This window comes from Mauremys mutica, chromosome 1 (genome assembly GCF_020497125.1).
Source record: "Mauremys mutica isolate MM-2020 ecotype Southern chromosome 1, ASM2049712v1, whole genome shotgun sequence".
Taxonomy (NCBI): domain Eukaryota; kingdom Metazoa; phylum Chordata; order Testudines; family Geoemydidae; genus Mauremys; species Mauremys mutica.
In genome coordinates, this window is record NC_059072.1 from 348,671,994 (window position 1) to 348,699,727 (window position 27,734).

A 27,734-nucleotide genomic window follows, 5' to 3' on the forward strand; every position below is an offset into this window, starting at 1 on the left:
AAAACTATATAAGCTCATAAAGTATAGATACATCAATGGCTATTAACCAAGATAGTCAGGGATGCAATCCCATGCTTTCTGTGTCCCTAGCCTCTGACTGCCGTAAGCTGGGAGTGGACAACGGGATGGATCACTCAATAATTGCCTGTTCTGATCATTCTCTCTGAAGCACCTGGCATTGGCCACTGTCGGAACACAGGATACTTGGCTAGATGGACCATTGTTCTGACCAAATATGGCCATTCTTATGTTCTTTCAAATGAAGAATTCTGTAAAGCATGTATTATGTTTAGTCTAAAATGTAGGTAAACTACCCAGTTTAGAAGTTGAGAGCAGAAGTAGCACAATATGAAATGCACTCTAGCAATCAAAATTCAGACAACTTGACTACTTAACATGAGACTAGTATAGACACATCTGAGAAGGCTGTCCTGAAAAACAAAGATGCATATGCCATCTAAATTTTAAAAAAAAGTTTGGCATAATCAATAAACTATTTCTTGTGAAAAAAAATTCTGAAATACTTTTAAAACAAAATATTCACATTGTTTTTTTTAATTCAGTAGCATACTCTGTAAAAAGGAAGTGTTTTTGTGAATTTATCTAAATTATTAGTAAGTCAGCCTAGGTAGTAATATCCATCCTGCTAGAAGCTGGAAGTGCTCTACATATTTTTTAAAAACCCATTGAGCATCTGTCTAGTACACTATGAATATGTATGATGTTTTTCTGATTATTTTATTACTTTCCCTCAATTTTGGAATGTCTGAAGCACTCTGAATTCTTACAGCTATTTTAGATTTTGAGGCATGACATCAAAATATATCTCAACTGTGCTCTGTTTCAAAGTAATAAATAAAAGATACTATTTTTAGATTTGATGAATTTGATGAGGCAATTGATGAAGCAATAGAAGATGATATCAAGGAGGCTGATGGAGGAGGTATGTTTTTATTACTTACTATTTGTATAGTTAAAATGGTGACATGCTGGGCTGGTATGACACGCATTCTGTTACAATGCCAGAGGGAATGCATGTAGTCCTGACCTTTGATACCTCGTCTGAATCTCTGCATAGCTTGAAATTTTTACTACTGCACTTTCAAATGGAAATTGCTACTGTATTTGCCTGGTTCTGGGGCAATGGGTATCATATGTTGGAGAGTCCATGTAGGGAGAAGTCATGTTGCTTTTGTTAATGATAGTTAAGTTCAGTTTTTACTTTTTTCAATATCGAAACATAAAACTGGGCATCAAGAACCGAACATTTTATAATTGCTCCCCAACTTTGGATGGCCAGATTAGGAAGCCACTGGGTGCTGCTGGTATTCAATACCTCTGGAAATTGGGCTCATGTGTGTTTTTCACATTGAGGTGCCCAAAACTAGTCAACATCTTGAAAATGTTGGCCCTGATCTTGGTCAGTACTCCCCTACTGCACAGATGTGTTGTGACACTTTTCTCATTAATGCTTGTAAATCTCTTTGTGATCCTCAGGTGGAAGGAGCTAATAGTAAAAAATTAGAACGAAGTTAGAAAATTATAACTTAATCTTACTATTCTAATCTGTCTTTCTTTTTGTTTTGTGACATGGTGAAGAGCTGAGGGACAGATTTTTCCAAACATGCCCAAGCAATTTAGGAGCACGGTGCCTATTGCCTGTCAGTGGGATTTGTGCTTCAGCATCTCTTGCGTGTTTAAAATGTTCAGATAATCCTTTGCACCTGTTCTTTTTGAATCCCCAGAACAATGCCTGTTTTTTCAAAAGCATTACAATGAGTTCCACGGGAACTCTGCCTGCCTGCCAGCCAGCCACCTCCTTTCATTTAGGAGGTATACCATCGGCTTTCTCTAAAGACCCTATCAAACTGATGTCATTTGCAGTGTGCCCAGAAAGTCACCAAATTTGAGCTGTTATGGACTAAGTGGGGGAGCAGGTTCCAGAGTCTCAGAGCCCTCACAGAGAACACTCTATCAGCCACCCCTTCTCTTTTATAATAAGGGAAATCCAGCTGAAACGCTCCTGCTTGACAGACCACAGCTGTGTCAGTATGGCCCAATATGTGACTAGAGCACATCCAAAGATAAAGACAACGAAACAAAACATTTTTAATGCTAAAGTGGTATCTACTTACTGGAGCACTTCCATCCAGACATAGTGTTACTTATCATGGGGAACACCCTGAGCCTTTAGGACCAGACGTGGTTAGGACAGCAGAGAGAGTGACCATACTCCATCATTCTCATACGGTGTTGTGTGAGGGTATAGGGCCTCAGATTGTACCCTACTTGTAGATCCATGCACATGTCGCATCACTTGAAGAAACCCTTTGATGGTTGCAGGGGCGACTCTAGGTATTTTGCTGCCCCAAGCACTGCAGGCAGGCTGCCTTCGGTGGCTTGCCTGTGGGAGGTCCCCGGTCCCGCGGATTCGGCGGCACGCCTGCGGGAGATCCGCCAAAGCCGCGAGACCAGCGGACCCTCTGCAGGCAAGCCACCGAAGGCAACCTGCCTGCCGCCCTCACGGTGACCAGCAGAGCGCCCCCCGTGGCTTGCCGCCCCAGGCACGCGCTTGGCATGCTGGTGCCTGGAGCCGCCACTGATGGTTGAGATTGTGATAGAAAGGGTGGATAGAAATGGGATGGGTTGGGTGGATAGAAAGCTGGCTAGATCATTGGGCTCAATGGGTAGTGATCAATGGCTCCATGTCTAGTTGGCAGCCGGTTTCAAGCGGAGTGCCCCAAGGGTTGGTCCTGGGGCCGGTTTTGTTCAATATCTTCATTAATGATCTGGAGGATGACGTGGACTGCACCCTCAGGAAGTTTGCAGATGACACTAAACTGGGAGGAGTGGTAGATACACTGGAGGATAGGGATAGAATACAGAGAGACCTAGACAAATTAGAGGATTGGGCCAAAAGAAACCTGATGAAGTTCAACAAGGACAAGTGCAGAGTCCTGCACTTAGGACGGAAGAATCCCATGCACTGCTACAGACTGGGGACTGAGTGGCTAGATCGCAGTTCTGCAGAAAAGGACCTAGGGGTTACAGTGGACGAGTAGCTGGATATGAGTCAACAGTGTGTCCTTGTTGCCAAGAAGACTAACGGCATTTTGGGCTGTATAAGTAGGGGCATTGCCAGCAGATTGAGGGACGTGATCATTCCCCTCTATTCGGCATTGGTGAGGCCTCATCTGGAGTACTTTGTCCAGTTTTGGGCCCCACACTACAAGAAGGATGTAGAAAACTTGGAAAGAGTCCAGCAGAGGGCAACAAAAATGATTAGGGGGCTGGAGCACATGACTTATGAGGAGAGGCTGAGGGAACTGGGATTGTTTAGTCTGCAGAAGAGAAGAATGAGGGGGGATTTGATAGCTTCTTTCAGCTACCTGAAAGGGGGTTCCAAAGAGGATGGATCTCCACTGTTTTCAGTGGTAGCAGATGACAGAACAAGGAGTAATGGTCTCAAGTTGCAGTGGGAGAGATTTAGGTTGGATATTAGGAAAAACTTTCACTAGGAGAGTGGTGAAGCACTGGAATGGGTTACCTAGGGAGGTGGTGGAATCTCCATCCTTAGAGGTTTTTAAGGTCAGGTTTGACAAAGCCCTGGCTGGGATGATTTAGTTGGGGATTGGTCCTGCTTTGAGCAGGGGGTTGGACTAGATAACCTCCTGAGGTCCCTTCCAACCCTGATATTCTGTGATTCTTTGATCCTACTGTGCTAAGGGCCATAGAAACATATACAGACATAGTCCCTGTCCTGAAGGCCTTACAGTCTCAGAAGAAAAGCAAAATGTTAATTGGAGGGGGAGACAAGGTGGGGAGGTAATATCTTTCATTGGACCAACTTCTGCTGGTGAGAGAGAGAAGCTTTCGAGTCACACACTGCTCTTCTTCAGGTTTGGGATTGTGAACAGACGCACGCACTTCGTGTTTTTTTGTTTTGTTTTATAATTGCATCAATAAATATCAGGACTGCTGCTCAGCCTAGGTATCTAACACTGTACTAAGCTAATGTTCCCACTACTTATTTCCTTGTGGTAGGGCTCATGTCACCTCCTAATCAGCCAGTTTTCAAAACTAGTTCCCCAGTCAGGTTGTATGTGATGGGGCGTGCAACCACAACCCACCTCTTGCCTTTAGTTATGATAATAGTTTGTTAGCACATGCTAATTACTGGAGCATAAGTGGTTGGAATAAAATAAGCTGGGAAGAAGGCCTATGGATACAGCTGCCTGGTGACTCCCATCTCCCTTGGCAGTCCTTTACAGATGATTGCCAAAGAAATCATTGGGACCTACACCATGCTCTGTAGAGAGCGATGGTGCCATTGATTGACTGACTCTCACATCTCACAACTATGCCTTTTGTAGATGTCTTACTACCAATTCAAATCCAGTCTCTCCAAAAGAAGGCTGCTCATCTTTCCTCCTAATCCCTCTCCACTTCCTTCTCTCTCTGGCATCACTAAGAACTCTGCTACTGTCCCTTGTCTCCCAAGCTGCTAATGCCATCTCAGACTTCCCAATGCTCCTTCAGCCACACCCAGTTCCCTCACTAAGCCTTGTTACTGCTACTACTTTAAAATCAGTGTGTTCTTTCATATCTCTCTCTCTCTCTCTCTCTCTCTCTCTCCGCCACTACCACACTTATCCATGACTTGGGCATCTCTCACCTTGATTACGAGAACCATGTCTCTAATTTTCCTGTCTCACCTCTTCCCACACCGCACTCTTCTATTCTGTCAATAACAATACTTTTAGTATTAGGACTGTTCCTTTTCAATTATTCCAAGCATGTGTCATATCCTTGAATCTACTCCCTAGCTTTCCTTCAGTCCTACATCATATTCAGACCGCTTGTCCTCCAAGAACATTCATAATCTTGTTTTGTGTGTGTGTGTGTCCGAGTTTATCTTATGGCATAGCATTTTAATATGTTCCTATCAGATCAGTGGTCCATCTAGCCCAGTATGCTGTCCCAGACAGTAGCCAATATCCGATGCTTCAGAGGAAGGTGCTGCCATTCCTGTAATGGACAATTGTCCAATAACCTGCCCATAGGGAAACTTCTTTCTAACATCTCATGGGTAAATAGTTGCTTTGAGCCCCTAGGTGTTAGGGATTATATCCCTTCCAAAATATACTCTCTATAATATAGCTGTGAATGTAAGAAACCTGGGTTCAAGAAATTGTCTTGGATGATGAAAAAGGTCTCCTTTATAAAAGGAAGTTGAAATTAGCAAGAGGATGGGAAGGTCTCTGTGAAGTTGAATGAGAAATGCTATAATTTAACTTGCAACTTATTTTCCCTTTCTCCCACTAACACAGGTGGTGGCAGAGGCAAAGACATGTCTAATATCACAGGTCACCGGGGAAAAGATATTTCCACCATCCTAGAGGAAGAAAGAAAAGAAAATAAGCGGCCACAAAGGGCTGCTTCGGCACGTCGCAAGAAACGACGGCGACTGAACGATCTTGATAGTGATAGTAACCTGGATGAGGAAGAGAGCGAGGATGAGTTCAGGATCAGCGATGGGTAGGTAGCTGTTAAACTACTAGTCTTGGGTTATTAACCACTACAGGTTTCTGTGAGCTTACGATGCCACTGGGTTGTCTCTTTGCGGTTTGAAGCTGTAAGAGTAGGTTTTCTGTTAAGCCAGGTCTAGACTTAAAATTTTTATTAGTCTTACTCTTTTAGTTAGGGGTATGTGGGTTATTTTTTTTTTGTTTTCTTTTTAACACAACAAAAGTAGTTACATCAGTGAAAGCCCTAGTGTGGACACATTTATATTGGTAGAAAGTTGACTTATACCAATATAGTTTTGTTTCTTACTGTATGGGAATTGCAGTGCCAGTATAAGGCATCTTTCTGTTCTATCAATATAGAAAATCTAGTCACAACTCTCTAGTGTAGACAAGACCTCATAGATCTTAGAATTATGAAGTACTGATAGATAGACTGAAAGCTTCATCTCTAGTAGCTTAAAGAAAGCTATAGAAATCAACTTTTGATTTTTAGCATACTACAAATTTGAGGTTCAGACCCAGCAGAACTACATGTGGAGATCAGGAAAAGGTAGCGTTTACCCTCTCAAAAACGTGAAACCTAAAATGTTAAATACATATTAAGCAGTCTGATTAAAAATCCCTTCCCCTTCTGAATTGCTCAACTTTCACTTTCTTGGGATGCTGCCATTTCATTAGTTCTCCAGTCATCAGAATCCTCCAGAGCAGACAGACCTGAATTTCTAATGTTAAAAATCCTTTCAGTCCTTTTTTATGCTTTCTAAAGACACACACAAGGATATAAGACCTTTTCCCCCCCCCCCCCCTTTGCTGAGAGTCCTTAAGGCTGACACACTGTTCATTACCCCTCTTGTTGTGTTTTGGAACTATCTCTATTTAAATCTCTTCAGCTCCATTTTCCACATGTGATTGTGTTGAAGGTTTTTCAGTGGTTGAGCAAGATGTGCTGGAACTTTCCTAGTTAGTGAATTCAGCCTGCAAAAATCTCACTGAATTAGCACTGCATTCATCTGTCACATTGAGTCCACGTATTTTCAACAATAATCTCTACTAATTACCTGTTGGATGTTAGATTAGAGCAGGGGTAGGCAACCTATGGCACATGTGCCGAAGGTGGCACTCACACTGCCCGGGTCCTGGCCACCAGTCCGGGGAGCTCTGCATTTTAATTTAATTTTAAATGAAGCTTCTTAAACATTTAAAAAACCTTGTTTACTTTATATACAACAATAGTTTAGTTATATATTATAGACTTATAGAAAGAGACCTTCTAAAACGTTAAAATGTATTACTGGCACGCGAAACCTTAAATTAGAGTGAATAAAAGAAGACTCGGCACACCACTTCTGAAAGGTTGCCGACCCCTGGATTAGAGTTTGCATTCAGATATGGGAGTAGGATGCCTATTACTGTTGCATAAGAACCTTTCTTTTCAGGTAGGCTGCGTAACTGTTATATAAATTGACTCAGTCTTTATATGGCAGTAGTGCTGAAAGACCAGTAATATAAATCAATGAATTAGAAGTTTATCCATAAGTGCATAGCTTCATGGATATGATTCTTTCAACTCTCACAAGTGAATAGATTTGTATTTGGTCAGTGCTTGAATGAGAGATCTCAAGGGAACACCTACTGTAGGTGAAACATGAAACTATTTCACAGATGGTGTTCTGCCTGAACTATTACTGAACCGGTATGATAGAAGGCACTGTAGGTGTGAGGGTGCCATATTTCATACAAGACACGCAAACTGAAGTCCTGACCATTTGTGGGTACTTAAAGAATGTCTCATGAGAATAGTGGTGTTTATCCTGAAGTCCTGGGCCAATTAGAATTCAGCTTAAATAAAGCCACCTGCAGTTTCAATTGGATACAGCATTTGAATTCACTTACTGTCCTAATCTACTGTGTAACGTAATATTCTGTAAAGGCACCTTCAGGTATGCAGTAGGTGTTTAATTTCAGTGTTGGGTATGTTGATCTCAGCATAAAGATTTGGTGCCTCACATTAGCTGTGAAAATATTCATTCATTTTTGTGAAATGCTCTTAGGATCTCCAGACAAAAAAAGATGTAGATGTTATTTCAATAATACATTTCTATATTTATTATAAGCGATATTAAATATATCTAACTCTTATATGTTACATTATTTTAGTCCATTTGTTTCAAGTATCTCTTGGCTGTAACTTTTTTTTAACAGATCACAGGACGAGTTTGTTGTATCAGAGGAAAACCCAGATGAAAGTGAAGATGATCAGCTGTCAAACGAAGACAGTGATACAGAGTTCTGTGCCCGTAGACCCAGGCGACACCACTCCAGGCCAATGAGACAAAGCAGGCGGTTACGAAGAAAAACAGTCAAGAAAAAATATTCAGAGGATGATGAAGAGGAAGACTCTGAGGACAATTTAAGTAGGGAGTCTGGTAAGCTTAACTTTTTCAGAGTTAGCTGTTGTATGTCAGAGAAGAGGGCCCAAGCAAAAGGACGGGGGCTTACAAACTCCTGAGTTCTAATCTTAGCCTGGACATTGACTTGGCTATATGGAGTCAGTCAAGTCATATGTCATCTGTGTTTCTAAGGTTCTAGCTATAAAAATAGGGCTAATGCTTTTGTAATAGAGGTGTTGTGGTAGTTAATTGGATGTCTCTGTGAGTTACTTTGGAAATGAAAAGTGCCATGTGAGTACTGATTTTTTTAATAATTGTGTTCCCTATTTAAGGTTTTCACTTGGTCTGAGTGTTCTGTTCAAAATACACAAAAGGAAATTAGTGTTGAGTGCTAGGTTCTTTGGGTCACATTAATTTTTAAATGCGTGCTTAAGTTGTATGCAGAATTTGCAGATTCCTGATGTTTCGTTTCCAGTTGCATCTCTATTTGCATATTTTGTGTGTGCACAATATTTTTTTTAAACTTATCAGGAAAAGTAGTTCAAAGAACTATTTCATTGTGTCTACTCAGAGATCTGCTGATGCCTCATGGAAAACTTTGAAAAGCCTATTGTTATGAGAAACTCAATCCCTGATTTTTTAGTAGGGAAGAATAATTTCCTCAACTGCAAGAATTCTTGTACTATGATCTATGTTAGACTAGAGGACAATGTTAAATTACAATAGTGATCCCTTCAGACTTTATAATCTATGAATCTATGGTTTTGATGTTTCTCTCTTTTGAACTTTAATTACTAGGGACACTTGCATGACAACAGCATCTTTGTTCCTTGCCTTATACTGTCTGTTCCCCAATCAAAATCCATCCTCTGTCTGAAATACAATTGACTGTGTAAAAATTATTCCTACTAAAGGAATAAGCAATGGAAGCAAATGAACTAAGGGGAGTAGATATTTTTTCTTACATGTATTTGTCTTTACTAATCAAGAAGAAATAAATCAGAAAAAAAGTAAATTTTGTCTCTTAATAATGTATTCTCATAGCATTCCATGAGGAATTAGCACTTTTTAGGAAGAGCTTTCTCGGGAGTGTCACTTACTTTGTAAGACTGGGCCCAAAACTACCTAATGCCATTGGGAGTTGAAGGCACCCAGCACCTTGCAGGATTAGTTCATTGCAGGTATTGAATTTCCACGATTGTATCCATCTTTCTGAAGTCAGCTGAGCTGCAGACTGAAATGGGTTATCATGGAAGGGCTGGTCTCCAGTGTGAGTTTTTATGTATGGGCAAATTATAAGAAAGGTGTATGAGCTTAAAATAATTGTTCCGTAAGCTGTCTTTCTTTTCTGCATGCCATTAAGAGACTAACAATGAGTGTAAGAAAGAAATGGCTAGAGTCTGAACACATAGAGATTCATAGTGGAAATGTTGGTAGTCTGTGATTAATGAAAATATGCGAGCAATTGATGCAGAAGCTAAAGAATCTGAAGTTATTACTAATCTGCACCTTAATGCAGCTTAACGCTTGGGAGCAGTTCCTATTCAGTTCCTAGTGGACATGTCTCCATCACAAAAATATACCACCCTAATATATGCGCTAATGCTCTTGTTGACAGCTGGCAGAGAGGCCAAAGGCTCAGTGTGCCTGGAAGTGGAACTCCCTTCTTATCTCTGGAAGTGATCCCTCCATGGCAGCTTGATGTTGGAGAAGCTTGCACTGCTAATGCCCAGTATTCATCTGTTTTGTGGACAAATATAAAGAACCTCAGTCTTTGAGGTTTTCAGTTCTGTTCCTTTCCACAAGGCAGTGTATCTCTCTCTCTCTCTCTCTCCCCCCCGCCCTCTTCCCCCCCCCCCCCCCCGCCAAGGGTGGTGACCCGAACTATATGTTCCTTTCCTTACCCCCACAAGCTCCCTTTCCAGAGAGCCTGCCTTGCCTTACGTTGAGTCTAAAGACATAACAAACATGGACGGTTGCTTTATTTTTTTTCTTCTCCAGATTTCTGAGGTTTCTCATTGAGCTCTCTTACTGATGTGCTCTCACCTTTTCCTTAATGTTTTTGAGAGAAAAATGCGGCTGTTTTAGTCTGGGTCATTTCAGTTAATAACGCGATAGGGCAGCTCATGATGTGAATGAAAAGGCAGCATTAACACTGTGGAATAATGTTTTTGACGTGGTTTAAAGAAAAAGTAGCTAAACATGATCCAGCTACCAGAGTTATTTTCAGCTGTTGGAAAAAGTGGCTGACAGGCTAGACCCTAACAAGGTACTAATTCTTCAGAAGGCTGGTGCACCGAGAACTAGGAATAACGGTGGGTCGGTTGTTATAAATGCTCTCATCTGGTATTCTGACCAAATGTGTAGCTGCAGCTTTGAAACCTATAGGACTGATCTCCTTGTAGCTGACTTGAGAACAATTAATCTGTATTTTCCTACCATTAGTAATATAGTCAAGGGTAAACTCAGGTACACAGAGTTTAGCCACTTCTCGTTTGGGGAATTGAGTTTATCCACTTCATTTTTTACCACTGCCTACAGTTCACTGTTACTCTGTCAATATCTTTCATGCATGTTGTCTAAAAATGCTTGAATATAATAAAATTAGAGTTAAATAAAAACCAGGGGGGACAGGTATTTTCCAGTGGAGATTGAAATGAGATTGTATCATAAATTCAGATTCAAGCAGGTTGTTCCAGTTGGCAGGAGCTGTAGAGGAGAAGTATGTTTCACACAAGTAGGCGTATAGAAGGATAAAAAGGATCGTATAGAAAGATAAAAGGAAACCAGAGGAGTGGTGGGAGAGGTTTGTGAGAGTAACTGGACAAATCCATAGTGGAATTTAAAACCGGATGACAATTTCAAGCTGGAAATGAATGGGGAGCCAGCGGAGTAGTATGAGACTTTACCCGGACAAGATAACAACCTTCCCGTTAGAAGCATAATGATTGAGGGTTTCCTGTGACTAAAGAGTGGTTGATTTTGTTTGCTCAAGGTTGCACTTTGTTTGAACAAACATATCTTTTGAAAATGTGACAGTGGGTCTGTGCATTTTCATTTTAACAGAATAAAGCATATGGCTGTGTTCTTCTTTGCAGAAAGTGGTGATTACACTGATTACAGTGATGATGATTACCTGGAAACTAGGCGGAGAAGATCAAGGCGGAATCAGAAGAGACAAGTTAACTATAAGGAGGATTCAGAAAGCGATGGCTCACAGAAAAGTGTTCGCTACGGAAAGGAGCTAAGACGACTTCATAAACGCAGGCTTCCCAGTTCAGACAGTGAAGGTAAAACAAGCACTCCACCATTTGCAGAAGCTGATGTGTGAGTGATAGTGCAAAAGGAGAAATATGGGGCATAAAGTAAACTCAAGATTTGCATTTAGTGTGAGATACACAGAGAATTATTTCCTGAGATCCTTGATATTTCTTAAAATCTAAATGTATCCTTGTGATGCAACCTATCAATTTCTATAACAAGGCATTACTACTGCTATTTGTCAAATTCCCTGCTTTCCCTTATCTTGACTTCCTGGTGTGAAATTACTCCACCTGGCAGGGAAATGTTGGGATTGCAAAGGAGGAAATGCAGTAATTGTGGAGGACAGGATTACTTGTTATGCTTCATTTGTGGTCATTAAAGATCCCACAGCACTTTTGTAAGAGTTAAAGGTGTTAACCCTGGTGTCCTGGTTGTATCCAAATTGGGTAATTTTGTTCTGTTCCCCTAAATATGCCTGTAGTTGTAATTAAAACTTGAATAGAATCATAGAAATGTAGGGCTGGAAGAGACCTCGAGAGGTCATCTAGTCCAGTCCCCTGTGCTGAGGCAGGACCAAATAAACCTAGACCATCCCTACCAAGTGTTTGTCCAACCTGTTCTTAAAAACCTCCAGTAATGGGGATTCCACAACCTCGTTTGGCAGCCTATTCCAGAGGTTAACTACCCTTATAGTTAGAAAATGTTTCCTAATATCTAACTCTGGCTGCAGATTAAGCCCATTACTTCTTGTCCTACCTTCAGTCGACATGGAGAACAATTGATCACTGTCCTCTTTGTAACAGGTCTTAACATATTTGAAGACTGTTATCAGGTCCCGCCTCAGTCTTCTTTTCTGATGACTAAACATGTCCAGTTTTTTTAACCTTTCCTCATAGGTCAGGTTTTCTAAACCTTTTATCATTTTGTTGAGCTCTCTCCAATTTGGCCACATCTTTCCTAACTGTGGCGCCTAGAACTGGACACAGTACTCCAGCTGGGGCCTCACCAGTGCCGAGTAGAGCAGGAGGTAACCTTCCATGCCTTTCATATGACACTCCTGTTAATACATGTTGGAATGACATTAATCTTTTTCACATCACGTTGTTGACTCGTATTCATTTTGACATCCACTCTATAACCCCCAGATCCGTTTCAGCAGTGCTACCACCTGGCCAGTTATTCCCCATTTTGTAGTTGTCTGTTTGGTTTGTCTTTCCTAAGTGAAGTACTTTGCACTTGTCTTTATTAAATTTTATCTTGTTGATTTCAGAGTAATTCTCTAATTTGTCAAGGTTGTTTCAAATTTTAATCCTGTCCTCCAAAGTGCTTGCACCCCCTCCTGGCTTGATGTCTTTCACAAATGTAATAAACATGCTCTCAATTTAATTATTGCAGTCATTAATGAAAATATTGAATAATACCAGACCCAGGACTGACCCATGGGACCCCATTAGATACATCCTCCCAGTTTGACAGTAAACCATTGATAACTACACATAATCCTTCACTCTATTGTACACCTACTTTTAGAATGTTTTCATCTAGACCACATTTCCCTCATTTGCTTATGAGAATGTCATGTGGGACTGTGGTACAAAAGCCTTTCTGAAATCAAGATTATACCATGTTTTCTGCTTCTCTATATCCATTAGGCCAGTAACCCTGTCAATGAAGGAAATTAGGTTTGTTTGGCAAGATTGGTTCTTCAAGTGCTTGCTCGTGTTGATTCCAATTAGGTGTGTGTGCACCACGTGCACAGTAGCCAGGTTTTTCCCCTAGCGGTACCCGTCGGGTCGGCTCAGGCACCCCCTGGAGTCGTGCCTCCATGGTGCCATTTATAGGGCCCTGCCAACCCACCGCCATTTCAGTTCCTTCTTACCGCCTGTGACGGTTAGCCGGAATGCTCATTTGCCCTTGCTTTGGCAAGCCTTCTCCCTGGTAGTCCTCAGAATGTCTTTCTGTGAATAGTTAAACCAGTTAGCTAGTAGCTGTAGTTAGTCAGTCATTATATAGCTAGATTCCAGTAGGGAGCGACCCCCACACTTCCTGCTTGAAGTGCCTGGGGGCATCACATCAGAAGGACCATTGCAAGATCTGTAGGGGATTTCACCTCAGGACTCAAAAAGAAAGAGACCAAAGGTTGAAGATCCTTCTGATGGAGGCGGCTCTCTGTCACACTCAGAGGTGACTTCAGCCAAACTGACACCTAGCACCTCAACATTGGTGCGCAGTGCTCCGGCGCCGATACGGGAAACTTTGGTACCGAAAAAGGACTTGGATAGAGACACTCAGCACTAACAGAGCTCACTGCACGGGGGCTCCACGCGTGGCAGTCTGTGGCACCATTCCCAAATCCCTGGGGCCCCTCAAAAAAAAGAAGCTGTACAGGGGGTGCTCACCTACACTGCATCTAGGACAGAAGGACCCGCATTGGGCCACGTAAGCGCGGCACCACCTAGCCAGGCGCCGTTGACTCCTGCCCCAACAAAGGGTCAGTTGAGTCCAGCTCCCCAGGACTCCCCTCTCCGTGAAAGTCACGGAAAGGCTTTGCAGCGGCCCTCCATGCCAGAGACCTTCAAGGTGGAGAGAGAGCTCATCACCTTCACAGCACCGCCTTCCCTGCCCAGGCGAGACAGGGCACCAAGCTCAAGGGCAACGGCACCCACGAGACTCTCAGTGTCGTCCCGAGGCAAGCCAGCAATGTACCACATCAGTCACCATCACCTGGTCCACCGGTCCCTGGTACCTTCTGGCAGCAGACCAGCAGGGGAACCGCAGTGATCACCAATCTCCCAGCACTGCTCCACGGCACCGGTGGGCACTGCTCTCCCATGGCCCTCCCAGAGTGAGTCCCCCCCAATCGTATTCAGAGGTGGAATCCTTTGTTTCCAGGTGGAGCTGGCACAGATCAGAGCGCAGACACTCGAGGTCAGACAGGGAGAGACAGCAATTTCCCCCGATGCCGTGACCCGTGCAATGGCCAGCTCCAACCCAATGGCCGTTTTGGACCCCCTGGGCGTTTCATCAAAGCAAGGGATCCTATTCCAGGAGGTCAGTGTTGGTGGCTTCAGAAACCCATGCACCTCCCCTATCTCTCTTGGTGCAGGACCAGCCGCCCCACACCGTACTGGTCACCGCAGAGGCCAGGAGCAAGAGCCGGTCCCGGGTAGAACTTCGTCTTCGTTGTCACCAGACGAAGCAGTGGCTGGTACCTCCATGGCTCCTGCACTCGAGGACAGTAGGGTCCACCAGCAGCTCCTGAAGAGAGTGACCCAGAATCTGGGGCTCTAGGTCGAGGAGGTCTCTGAGTCATTGGACCCCATGGTGGACATCTTGACTCCGTGAGGACCCTCCCAAGTTGCCCTGCTGCTCATTAAAACCATATAAGATACCACCAAAATGCTGCAGCAAACCTCCGCCTCCCTGCCCTGGTGGTGAAAAGGACAGAGAGGAAGTATTTTGTTCCCTCTACACTTTTATTCACACTTGCCATCGGACTCCTTAGTGGTGGTGGTGGCAAACGAATGAGAATGGCAAGGGCACCAAGGCCCATCACCTAAAGCCCGAGATGTGAAGAAGCTGGACCCCTTTGGGAGGAAAGTCTATTCTACCGGGGGGCTCCAGCTTCGGATTTCAAACCACCAGGCGATCCTTAGCAGATATAGCTTCAATTCCTGCAGGGCTATGTCAGAATTCACTGAGCTTCTGCCAGTGGAGGGGTGGAGTTTTCTATCTTGGTGGAGGAGGGCAAACTTGTGGCACGGGCTTCGCTACAGGCAGCCCTGGATGTTGCCAGTTCAGCCACTTGGACCAGGGCTTCAGTGGTGGCCATCAGAAGGAGCTCCTGGCTGCAGGCATCAGAGCACCTGTATGAGGCCCAACAGACCATCCAGACCTCCTGTTTGAGGGCTCGACTAGGGTGACCAGACAGCAAGTGTAAAAAATCGGGACGGGGTGGGGGGTAATAGGAGCCTATATAAAAAAAAAAAGCCCCAAATATCGGGACTGTCCTTATAAAATCGGGACATCTGGTCACCCCCAGGCTCGTCCCTCTTCTCTGAGAAAATGGACTCACGGCTTCATAGCCTTAAGGACTCAGAGCCACTCTCAAGTCCCTGGGCCTCCATACTCCATCTACTCATTGGAGGCATTTTAAGCCCCAGCCCCTGCCTTGATTCTACCAACAGGCAGGACTATTCTAGGAGGCGTAATAGAAACAACAGGAGGAAGCCGCCGCCTCCTTCATCCGCTCTGGGCAGGTGAAACAGTCCTCCGGTTAAAAACAAGCCTTTTGAAGGTGCGCCCGAGGGCGACGCATCAGTTCAAACACCGGATCCAACTATCCCATCCTTTTTGTGCCAACTGTCTCACTTCTACCATGCTTGGGTCCGGATCATGGCAGATTGCTGGTGCTCCTGGGGGAATTCTGCGCCCTGCAGGGGGGTGCAGAATTCATACCTTCTGCAGATTTCTTTGCTCCCCTGCAGAAAAATGGGGGAGCAAAGAAGTCTGTGGGGAACACATGCCCCTTCCGCAGCAGCCCAGACACGTTTGCTTCCGCAGCAGAGAGCAGATCACCGGGGAGGAGAGGGAGGGAGGTTGGGCAAGGAGGTGGGGGCTGGGTGCCTGCCTGCATGGGAATGAGTGAGACAGACTCACTCTGTCCCTCTCCTCTCTGTTGCTGCATCCCGGGCTTGCAGGCATAGGGCTGTGTGAAGCAGGCTCTGTCCCTGAGGCAGAGCGGAAATGTAACAACTAAACAGGCAGGCTGCTAATGTTCCCATTGCTAGTTAATTGTTCCCACTGTTAGTCAATTAAGACTCCTTTACTTTGCCAGATGGGGTAAAGGAACCTTGTTGTAAATGACAGTAACGGAATCCTCAGCTGGGAAGGTCTGTGTGCTTTCTCGCTTTTTTCCCTGTGCCAGAGAGGCACAATGGGGTTAGATTACAGCTCAGGATCTATTTTACTTATCCATTTAAAAAAATGCATGACAATGATTAGCAAAACTGTATGGTTTTCTTGTGTGAAAGTCTGAGCGATTTAAAGCGTCATTCTACTTTATAGAACACCAAGAAACAAAATAAAAGTAATGTAATTTACATGAAAATCGGGGATTATAACTGGAATGCAGGGTCTTGGTTACCAAGTATTTGTAACTTAATTTTCATGTGTTTAGGACATGCTGCACAGTTAGTGTGATTTTTTTTCTCTGTATAGTAGTTTAAATAAATTACCAAAATAAGTGAAACTGGTGTGATTATATTGCATTATTTTGACAAATAAAATTTGCAGAATTTTGGATTTTTTGGCGCAGGATTCCCCCAAGAGTAGCATGGTAGAACTGGGATATTCTCTCTAGTTCAGCTCCCAGTCCTCACCTTCGGCCTGTCAGCGGCACCTTGGGTGTTCACCAAATGTATGGCAGCCATGGCCACTTTCTTGCGGAAGTACTAGGTGCAGGCGTTTCCATACCTCGACAACAAGGGCCACTCCAGAACACAAGTGGAGGCACACGTAAGCCTGATAAGAGCAATGTTTGATGACCTTGGCCTTCTATTGAATGTGCAGAAGTCAACCCTGTCCCCTGTCCAGAGGATAAAATTCATAAGTGTTGGACTCAAGACAGGCGAGAGCATTTCTACTAGGGTCATGGTTTCACACCCTTTGTGACATCATACAAGATCTCAGACAATTCCTTACCACCACGGCAAGGAATTGCCTGAAGCTCCTCGGCCACATGGCTGCCTGTACTGATGTAGTGCAGCATGCCAGAGTGAGTCTCCCACCCTTTCAGGCATCTGAAGTGGAGTGCATCTGGGGGAGCTCAGGACTCAAGACTTCTGGTCCCAAGAGGAGCTCTTACTTCACATCAAAGTCAGGGAGCTGAGGGCAGTCTGTCTGGCATGCCAGACTTTCCAAGCTCACTTGGAGGGGAGATGTGTATCAGTCATGAAAGACAATACAACAGCAATGTTTTATATTAATAGACGGGGGGAGCATGCTCATCTCCCTTGTGCCAGGAACAGTCCCTCAAACTGTGGGACTTCTGCATAGCCCACTCAATATACTTGGAGGCACCTTATCTTCCCGGAGTTCAAAACGAGTTGGCAGACCATCTCCGTAGGTCATTTCACAACCACGAGTCGTCCATCCACCCGGACATCGTGAACACCATCTTCCGACAGTGGAGAATTCCCTAGATAGACCTGTTCGCGACAAGACACAACAAGAAGTGTTCGCAGTTCTGCTTCTTCCTGAATCACAACCCGGGCTCGATTGCGGACACGTTCCTTCTTCCCTGGAAGGACCACCTCCTTTATGCATTTCCACCCATTTCACTCATTCACAAGGTGCTAATCCAGGTTCAGAGGGATGAAGCCTCGATAATATTGATAGCTCCAGCCTGGCCCCGTCAGCACTGGTATGTGTCTCTTCTAAAGCTGTCAGTGGAAACTCCGATCACTCTACCGCTGCTCCCGGACCTGATAACTCAAGACCACGGCCGTCTTCAGCACCCCAACCTTGAATCTCTCCACCTCACGGCTTGGAAGCTCTATGGCTAAACCCAGTGGAGCTTGCTTGCTCTGATCCAGTTAGGAAAGTCCACCTTGGCAGTAAGAAACCATCTACTAGGGCCACCTACCTAGCTAAATGGAAGAGAGGGGAGGGATAGCTCAGTGGTTTCAGCATTGGCCTGCTAAACCCAGGGTTGTGAGTTCAATCCTTGAGGAGGCCACTTAGGGATCTGGGGTAAAAATTGGTCCTGCTAGTGAAGACAGGGGGCTGGACTCAATGACCTTTCAAGGTCCCTTCCAGTTCTAGGAGATTGGTATATCTCCAATTATTAAAAAATTATTATTAAAAAAAGATTCACAATTTGGTCATTACAGAAACACACGTCTCCTACGCACTCGACAATACCTTTTATCTCGGACTATCTTCTGCACCTGAAACAGCAAGGACTTTCTATGTCATCAATAAAAGTCCACTTGGCTGCCATTTCCGCCTTTCACCCAGGTGTGGCGAGCTGGTCAGTCTTTGCCAACCCAATAGTTGGATGCTTTCTTAAATACTTGACAGCCTATACCTTCAAGTATGACAACCAATCCCGGCCTGGGACCTTAACCTTGTTCTTTCCAGACCAATGCGGCCCCCCCTTTGAACCACTCAAAACATGATCTTTGCTCTTATGTACCATCGAAGGTAGTGTTTCTGTTGGCAATAACATTTGCCAGGAGGGTATCCAAGCTAAAGGCCCTGATCTGACCTCTGACATCTGACCTCCTTACACAGTCTTCTATAAGGACAAGGTTCAGCTTCGGCTGCAACCAGCCTTCCTCTCGTAGGTCATCTCCCAGTTTCATGTTAGTCAGAACATTTTTCTTCCAGTCTTTTACCCTAAGCCACAGTCAAACAGACAGGAACAGAAACTTCGCTCTTTGGATGTTTGCCGGGCGTTAGCTTTCTGTATCGAACAAAGCTATTTTGAAAATCTACCTAACTATTCGTCGCAGTAGCAGACAGAATGAAGGGGCTCCCAGTCTCTTCTCAAAGAATTTTGTCATAGATTACATCATGTATCCTGACATGCTACAGTCTGGCGAAAATACTGTCCCCGCACTGACAGTGCACTCCACCAGGGGTAAACAGTGAGGTGGCAAAATTTGCAGATGATACAAAACTACTCAAGATAGTTATATCAAAAGCAGACTGCGAAGAGCTACAAAAAGATCTCACAAAACTGGGTGACTGGGCTACAAAATGGCAGATGAAATTCAATGTTGATAAATGCAAAGTAATGTACATTGGAAAACATAATCCTAACTATACACACAAAATATTGGGGTCTGAATTAGCTGTTACCACCCAAGAAAGAGATCTTGGAGTAATTATTGATAGTTCTCTGAAAACATCCACTCAATGTTCAGCAGCAATCAAAAAAGCTAACAGAATGTTGGGAATCATTAAGAAAAAGGGATAGATAAGACAGAAAATATTATATTGCCTCTATATAAATCCAGGGTACACCACATCTCATGCAGTATTCAAGATGTTGGACTCCCCATCTCGGAAAAGGTTCAGAAAGGGGCAATAAAAATGGTTAGGGGTATGGAATGGCTTCCGTATGAGGCGAGATTAAGGATTGGAAAAGAGACAACTAAGGGGGGATCTGATAGAGGTCTATAAAATCATGACTGGTGTGGAGAAAGTAAAAACCAAGTGTTATTTACGCCGTCTCTTAACACAAGAACTAGGGGTCACTAAATGAAATTAATAGGCAGTAGGTTTAAAACAAAGGGAAGTATTTTTTCACAGAATGCACAGTCAACCTGTGGAACTCCTTGCCTGAGGATTTTGTGAAGGCCAAGACTATTAACAGGGTTCAAAAAAGAACTAGATAAATTCATGGAGGATAGGCTCATCAATGGCTATTAGCCAGGATGGGCAGGATGGTGTGAATGGGAAGCTGGGAATGGACGACACGGAATGGATCACTTGATGATTCCCTGTTCTGTTCATTCCCTCTGGGGCACCTGGCACTGGCCACTGTTGGAAGACAGGATTCTGGGCTAGATGGACCTTTGGTCTGACCTAGTATGGCTGTTCTTATGTTTCAAAGAGCAGGCACTGTGTGTCAAATTGGGAATCCATAATTAGAAGATATTTTGGCAAATGTTGGCCGAAATTTGTAAAGTGCTGTAGGATCCTTCAGGATGAAAGGCGATTAACTGTATTATACAAGCTTATTGTCTTTTGCAAACTGAGCCTTAAAATGTAATTTGCATTCTCTTCCCTTAAATTGGATGTAGAGAGAACCTCTCTGCCAAGAATCTCCTATATAATACAATAGCCTCACTGGGAACTTCAGTCCTTTGACTCCTAGACTTTTGGCTTACCAATGGTTAAATAATAGTATTTGTTCTATGAGATAATTTGCATAGTATTAAATTTGTTACTGGCTTTTTGTGCGGTAAAAACAGCACAGCGGTACCATTGGTATTTTCCCCAGGCATATCGAAGTACAGTGTGTAACAGTGTCACTGGAAATATAATTACCTGGAAGATTTATTGTGGAACTGTGTGAAAGACTGCTCAGAAACACCAGAGGCAACTTGCCTGTTGTAAAATTTCTGTGCAAAAAACATACTTTCAGGTGACCATGTACACACATTCTAGGTAGCTCAAAATGGCCCAATGAGTCAAACTGCTTGGTGTATGATTTCCTGTCCCCGCCTCTTCTTTCCCAGACTATCAGGAGCTACAAGTGCTATGGGGCTATAGAATACTCTCTCTATTCAGGGAAAAGACATTGCATTACAGGCACCCTCCATGTTACACAAACCCGACGTACGCAAATACGTACTTATGGAAAAAGTTCCGTAAGCTAGAACGTGTGGTGGGGTGGGAGGGTGTTTTTCCATAATGGTCGGGTATACGTTTCTGACTTAGGCAAAATTCAAGTTATGCAAGCCGTTACGGAACAGAATGCTTGCGTAAGTCGGGGAGCATCTGTATACAATAGCAAACCTTCCAGCTGAAATTTAAGGCAATGTTGATGAGATTTGAAAGGAGTCCTATACAATTCTCTTTGGGAAGGCTGATGGCCATAATATGGGCTCTCGGTGTCTGGAAGAGTATAAAGTGGGTGTTAAGAGATTAGGAATAAACTTTCTCCACAACCTCTCTGAATGCATATTGTTACATAATTATCCATTATGTGGGATTACACCTTCCCCTCAAGCAGTCAGTGTCAGAAACAAGATACCAAGTGAGATGGACCACTAGCCTGATCTAGTGTGGCAATTTCTATTTATTTTATTTTATGTGCGAGTACTCTAACAAAGTTTCAGAAGGCCTGGCTGGAATTGGTGTGAGAGGGGAGGGGTGACGGGATGCGAGACAGAAAGGATTGACATTTCAGAAGAGAGGGATAAAAGGGAAAATATAAAGAGCAATTGTAAATGTTTTTCCTGCCGTCAGATTTTGCTAACGGCTTTAAGTCTGTTCCTCATTCCAGAGAGCTACATGTCCAAGAACTCTGAAGATGATGAACCAGCAAAGGAATCAAGGCAGTCTATTCGAAAACGTAGCCGAAGTACAGATGAATACTCAGAAGAAGAGGAGGAGGATGGGGACGAACCTGAGGAGGGGAGACCTGTCCGCAAACGGCTGAATCGAATTGAAACAGATGATGAAGATAACTGCGACAGTGCGAACAAAGATGCAGAAAAGCCTGCACCTGCAAATAAGCCATCAGCACCTCATGCTGCTCATGACAGCACCAAGAAGCCCTGCTACCGGATAGAAAGTGATGATGAAGATGACTTTGATAATGTAGGGAAAGTAGAAAGCCCATTGGACTACAGCCTAGTGGACTTGCCTTCCACCAATGGACAGAGCCCAGGTAAAACTATTGAAACCTTGATTGGCAAACCAAGTGAGAAGACTCAAGCCCCCAAGGACAGCACAGCCAATGCCAACCTGGCACCCAATGGGACGGGGGGTGGGCAGGAGGTAGTAGGGCCAGAGGAAGAGGAGGATGAACTTTTGAGAGTGACTGACCTTGTTGATTACGTCTGTAACAGTGAACAGTTATAAGACTGACTTCCATTTTTGTGCTAATTTATTCCACGGTAGCTCATACCAGCGGGCCAGTTATTAAAAGCTGTTTTATTTTTCCTAGAAGACTCTCCACTACAGTATCACTTTTTAGAAGCAAGAATTTCACCAGTTCTGCAGTCTTTCTGTGAAGTGACCAGTTTTGAACTTTGAAGATAAATTGCTGTAAATTCCCTCTTAATTTTTTTCTCTCCTTCCAAGTCCATGGTCCTGGGTAATTTCATTCACAAAAACCTTATAACAACAAGAGATTTGTATATTTTTGACTTTATATTTCCTGAAAGCATACAAATTTGTTGAAACGTGTGGCCTATGAAAGCATTCCAAATCGGTCAGGGCCCAAAACGTAACTGGGGCAGCGGGAGGCGGGAATGGGGGCGTGTGTGCAGAAGCACTTGTGCTTTAGCTTTTTCATATGAGATATATATTATATTTAAATGTTCACAACTTAGATTACAATTTAACAGACAGTTTAAAAATTAATGTCTCTACTGTTGCATTTTGTGAGTTGTAGGTTAACATACATAGCTCATTTTAGTAACCACCTTCATGAAAGCAGCTTGATTTAAGATTGGAGATAACCACAGTAAATAAAGAGGCCAAGAAAGTACAATAAACAAGAACTCTAGTATCCATTTTGACTTGCAGAGTTTCCTGATAAACATCCTTTAAAGTGTTTGTACAGTAAAGTGTACTGTAATGAAGTTTTGACGGTCAAAACATGCTAGCAATGAATTTATAAAACAGTTTTTCCATGCATTTTTCATCAGATGGCCTTTAATGTACAGTATCTGGTGGGAGGGAATCTGTGTGAAGTCAGTTTGTAAATGAATGATACCATGTGAGTGCTGTAAACTTTTCACAGATGCCAGAACCACTGTATAAAGTAACTGCCTGGCCGTTTGAGTTTTAAACCATCTATCAGAGTATTTTGAAAGGAATACGTTTGTACATACTGCATTGACCACAGGATTACAGCACATCTGATGATGGAGGAATTTTCAAACAAACCTTGACTGATCCATTCATGCCCCTAATATCTACTTCAAATTGAAGTAAACAAATGGAGCAGTTTTCCTTTTGGAGGTTTTCTGTTATGGATTTGTGTGTTTCTGTTTTGATTTACTTATCTGCCTGGATGTACTAGCAGGTTTTGAATGTAGTGTTGGCCTTTGGCCATTAGAATTTTCTTAAAATACATTTTAATAGTTGTCATGTGACCAACTGATTTCAAGAAGGCAGTATTTCTGGGAGATAATGCTTGACTCCAAGACAATATCTCATCACTTTGAGTGGCATGTACTTTAGCTCAAGTATACAGATTTTTTTTAACAGTTTATTTGGCACATAATAGACAGTGAAGCTGAAGTTTGTTTTGGATAGCACTCAGTTTTCTCTTCGCTCTTAATTAAGATGTAGGCTGTAAAGTTTATACATGTTGTAGCCCACAGCTAAAATATAGCTGCCAAATGTTGAAATCTGATACGGTCACATCTATTAAACCTTTTGCGCTGAGATTTGGATTTCCCCTCTCCCCCCGGTGTTATGTCCATTGCCGGCAATGGATGCACCAAATTTGCTGCTGGCACCAAGGAGTGAATTCTCCTTCCTACCCCCACCCCAACCTCCTCAATGTCGTATTGACTAGTCAGTCAGTAGTTAAGCACTTCTATTTCATTGTAATAAAACTGGCATTAGGCCTTTACTAAATACCTCTCTAGAAAACCTAGATCCAAAAATACCTACCTTCTAGCCTTGAAAGTCCTTGTTTTTGTTTTTCCCCTCTGTCCATGTTAGTTCTGTAGAACCGACTGCATTAATGTTATTTCATTGGGATTCTAGCAGTTCATATATCCTTATGTATAAAACTAAAACCATCAAAGATGCAAAAGGTTAGGACCCACTCATCGTTTGCTATGGTAAGCAAGGTTTGTGACTTAAGAAAATGAGAATTCACTTTTTCTTTCCAAATGAGTTTATTCCCTTTGAATTTTTAAACAAATAATTATTTCCACCATGTCAATTGATAGTTAACAGGTTTCATTAACAGATGTTTAAACAGGGTAGTGCGAAAAGCCACAGAAGTTAGAAAGTGTTCTTAAAAGCATATGTAGCATTTTAAGCTACTATACAGTATATGCTTTTTTTTTTTTTTTTGCTTAGGTGATGCAACAATGTAGTGCTGCTACATTTCTAATATACTTGTATTTAAAATGATCAATGACATGTGGCTCCCATTTTTCAATGTTAGTAACTGTGCATTTTTAGTATTTGCAATGCAAACTGTCTAATTCACATATGCAATACTCTGCGCAGCCAAGACTTCTGTTTTGTTTAGGCAGTGCCATACCCTTTTGTTCTCTGACTTAGCCTTTTAGTATCTGATCAGTGCTGTAGCAAACATTCTTGCTGTAGCATTAACTCTAAATTATAGACATAAGTGGGCAACTAATTTCAATGTAAGAAAAATACAAAAGAGTTGAAAGTATTGGATACACCAACCAGAGAAAAAAATCAAATATTGTGTCTTAATTGTGGGAATTATGTAAAAGCAGACAATATCATAAAGTTCAGTCAGAACACTGGAACGGAGGATCCAGTCATTTTTCAGGTACTGTCAGTTCCATAAATATATACATGATTTTAATGCTGCTATGGAGCTTTACTTCCTGTATGTCAATTTTGTAGATTGACCTTCTATTTGATTAAGAAAAAGTCCTCTCTGGTGTTAGTCATCCCAAAGAGCCCAAGCCTGAAACCCTTACACAGGCAAAGCTCCCTTTTATATCAATGGGAATCCTATCTGAGTAAAGACTGCAACATTTGGCTGAAAGAGAGGGCTTACATTTTCAACCCCGCCCCAATCCCCAGTTTTGAAGATTTTCTGCTTTCTGGGAAATGTATAGTATCTTATTTGGGAAATGGCACTTCCTGATAAGAGCACAAGTGACCCCTAGTCAGATGGTAAGAATATTTTCATTAGTCCACACTATGGAAATGTCTTCCAGTTGATTTGGTGTCATTCACAGATTGTGTTCTACTGTAATCTTGGTAAGGAATGAAGTGCAATGTTTTTGGATTATGTTAATGTCCACAATGAATACTAATCTTCAGCTGTTGATTAAGTTAATTAGCAAAAGATCAAATTTTAGAAACACAATAGAGACTTGCCTTGGGTTATTTTAACGGAATAGTTCCAACTGGAAAAGAATAAGCAGATATCAATCCTATATGTAAGGATTTGATTGCACAAACAGCTACCCATCAGGTTGTGACTAAAAGTTGCTATATTGCAGATTTTTAAATTGAACATTGTTTAGTGCAGAACCGACTGGGAAGAAAGTTAACTAAGTGCAGTTTAGGTTTTAAGCAGCACTGGAGAGGGGAGGAAGCTACAAATTGAGGGAATTAAATGAGGGATGGAACTTTCTAATCCATTTCATAACGAGAAGAGTGATATTTGCTGGCTTGCAAACCACTTGTATGAGCATTGGTGTCAAAAGTGTACAGTAAATTCACTTCACACTAAATGGATGTGATGGATTTCATTAACAAAGCCCGTAATATAGTAAGAACTTCACCATGGCTGTTTTTGTCATCTTTGATTCTTCTAAATGAGTGTATTCCTGGTTTTAAAAAACAAATGTAGACACAGTGTATGTCTCTTTGTTTAATTATGAGTACAGGAAGATCAATACTAAACAATGAACTCTTTGAGCATTTGATAGTTGATTCAGAGTTGTGCACATTAAATTATGTGAACACATTAACACATCTTTTCTTTATCTAATGGCTTTTGCATTTTAACTGCACTTGAGAAGACTATTTTTTTGCATTAAGGTGCCTCAGTTGCTGCTCTGCTAATGGAGGTTGGACTGTATTCCTTTTGCTTCTGTTTTGTCTTCACTGTGTCTGAACTTCTCATGAAAGACTGTCCTATTCAGAGAACCTCAAGGCAACATGTATGTTCATAAAAGAAAAAACCTTTGCATGGCAGTCCATTTGTTCTAATTTATCTTAGTAACTTTATCATTTGAACTATGTGACTATCCGAATGCTGTAGTAGTTCAATAAACCTAATAGTACACTGTCAGGGTGTCCATTACAAACCTCTGTTTTCAGGCGTTTCTAATTTGGCATTGAAAGCTCTTCAGCGTGAAGGCTTGGTCCAACAGTCATTTCTTTTTAAATTTGCTTCCAATCACATACTTTCACAAACTACCTTTCTTAAAACTAAACAAGATAAAGGCACCTGTGTTTTTAAAATCTCCTCTGTATACAGTAATTAAATAACATTTTGCAGTCATGCTAGTCCAAAAATGGTCTGATCAAGATATTTGTATCAACTGGCTCAAAATGGCAAAAAGTGATTGTGGCACATGTGCAGTGACTACTGTTCACAGGTTTGTATTATAGATTTAAATACACAGGATGCATCCTATGTGCGTATTTATGTAAGAAGAACACTTCCAGTCCATTGGGAAAATAAAACCTTTTAAAAAAAAGTATATAAATATTAAATCCTTCAAACAGAAACAAATCTTTACTGGAAAAAAATATACTGAATGGAGGGGGGAAGAAAGAAAGCAATTCATGTTAAGTAGTCCTGATCTGCAAGTCCTGACGCACAAGTGCGTCTATGGAAGTCATTAAGACTGCTTTTAGGAATACAGGTTTGCAGGATTAGGGCTAGAATTCTTGACGCAATCTAGGAAATCCTGGCTGCGAATCTTGGCTTTTGTGTTTTACCCCTCACCTGAGTTAGGGGGTGGGATGTTGCTTTTAACTGTTTTGGAAGTCAGGAAATATGAAGTGAGCAGAGAGAGGCCTTAATTTTAGTTGAACTAATGTTTGCAATATGTATTGACCTAAATTTTCAAAAATGACTAATGATTCTGGATGCCTCCATTTTTGGGTGTCCAGTCGGAGACATGTTAAAGACGCCTGACTTTTCAGAAACTAAACACTCGCTCACTGAAAATAAGGCCACTTTGAGGTGTCTCCCATTGGACAAACAAAAATCAAGACACTGAAAATCATTAGTCCCTTTTTGAAAATTAAGTCACTTACTAAGCTCTTATTATAGCATCAGTATAACTGCCTGTTTGAATGACAGAACTCCAAACAGCAAAAAACAAGGTTGCATGGGTAGTGAAATGCCGTATATACTCATTCATAAGCCGAATATTTTTGGTGGTAAAGTGACGCATCAAAGAGCGGGGGTCGGCTTATAAATGGGTCTACACCAAAATTTGATGATTTTAAACTCTATGGAATCATTGAATTGAATATCTAATACAGGGATTGGCAACCTTTGGCCCGCGGCCCACCAGGGTAAGCACCCTGGCAGGCCAGGCCAGTTTGTCCGCTAGTGGGAGCTGCGATTGGCCGAACCTGTGGATGCGGCAGGTAAACAAATCGGCCCGGCCCACCAGGGTGCTTATCCTGGCGGGCTGCGAGCCAAAGGTTGCCGATCTCTGATCTAATACACTGTAGTTTTGTTTACCTGGAGCATCTGCAGGCATGGAGCCCCTCAGCTCCCTGTGGCCGCGGTTCGGCGTTCCCAGCCAATGGGAGCTGTGGGAAGTGGCACAGGAAACGGCGAACCGCCCTAGGAATGGCAAACTGCAACCACAGGGAGCTGAGGGGCTCCATGCCTGCAGAGCTCCAGGTAAACAAAACGTCCCGACCCGCCAGCGGCTCACCCTGATGGGCCAGAAGCCAAAGTTTTCTAACCCCTGAAATATAGGGTCGGCTTATGAAAGGGTCATACAGTTTTTGCTGTTTTTACCTATCCATTTTGGGGGGGTCGGCTTATAAATGAATGGGCTAATGAAGGAGTATATACAGTAATTGCCCAAAGCTTCAGAGTAATTTAACTTATTTGTACATTCCAAAAAATTTATATTGCTTAGAACAACACTTAAAT

General features: G+C 42.6%; 1 protein-coding gene across 2 annotated transcripts in view; it reads left to right on the forward strand.

The window, feature by feature from the left end:
* RSF1 (remodeling and spacing factor 1) overlaps positions 1-27,734 on the forward strand; it is a 123,569-nt gene that overhangs the window by 81,963 nt on the left and 13,872 nt on the right. The window contains exons 12-16 of one of the 2 annotated variants that reach the window (XM_045021155.1): positions 876-943; positions 5,331-5,538; positions 7,731-7,954; positions 11,017-11,208; positions 21,204-25,781. In XM_045021155.1, the coding sequence (XP_044877090.1) occupies positions 876-943; positions 5,331-5,538; positions 7,731-7,954; positions 11,017-11,208; positions 21,204-21,784 (1,273 nt within the window). In that variant the 3' untranslated portion in view covers positions 21,785-25,781. Of the gene's footprint in view, positions 1-875; positions 944-5,330; positions 5,539-7,730; positions 7,955-11,016; positions 11,209-21,203; positions 25,782-27,734 lie in introns of those variants that run through there. The other variant, XM_045021165.1, reaches the window with a different exon arrangement.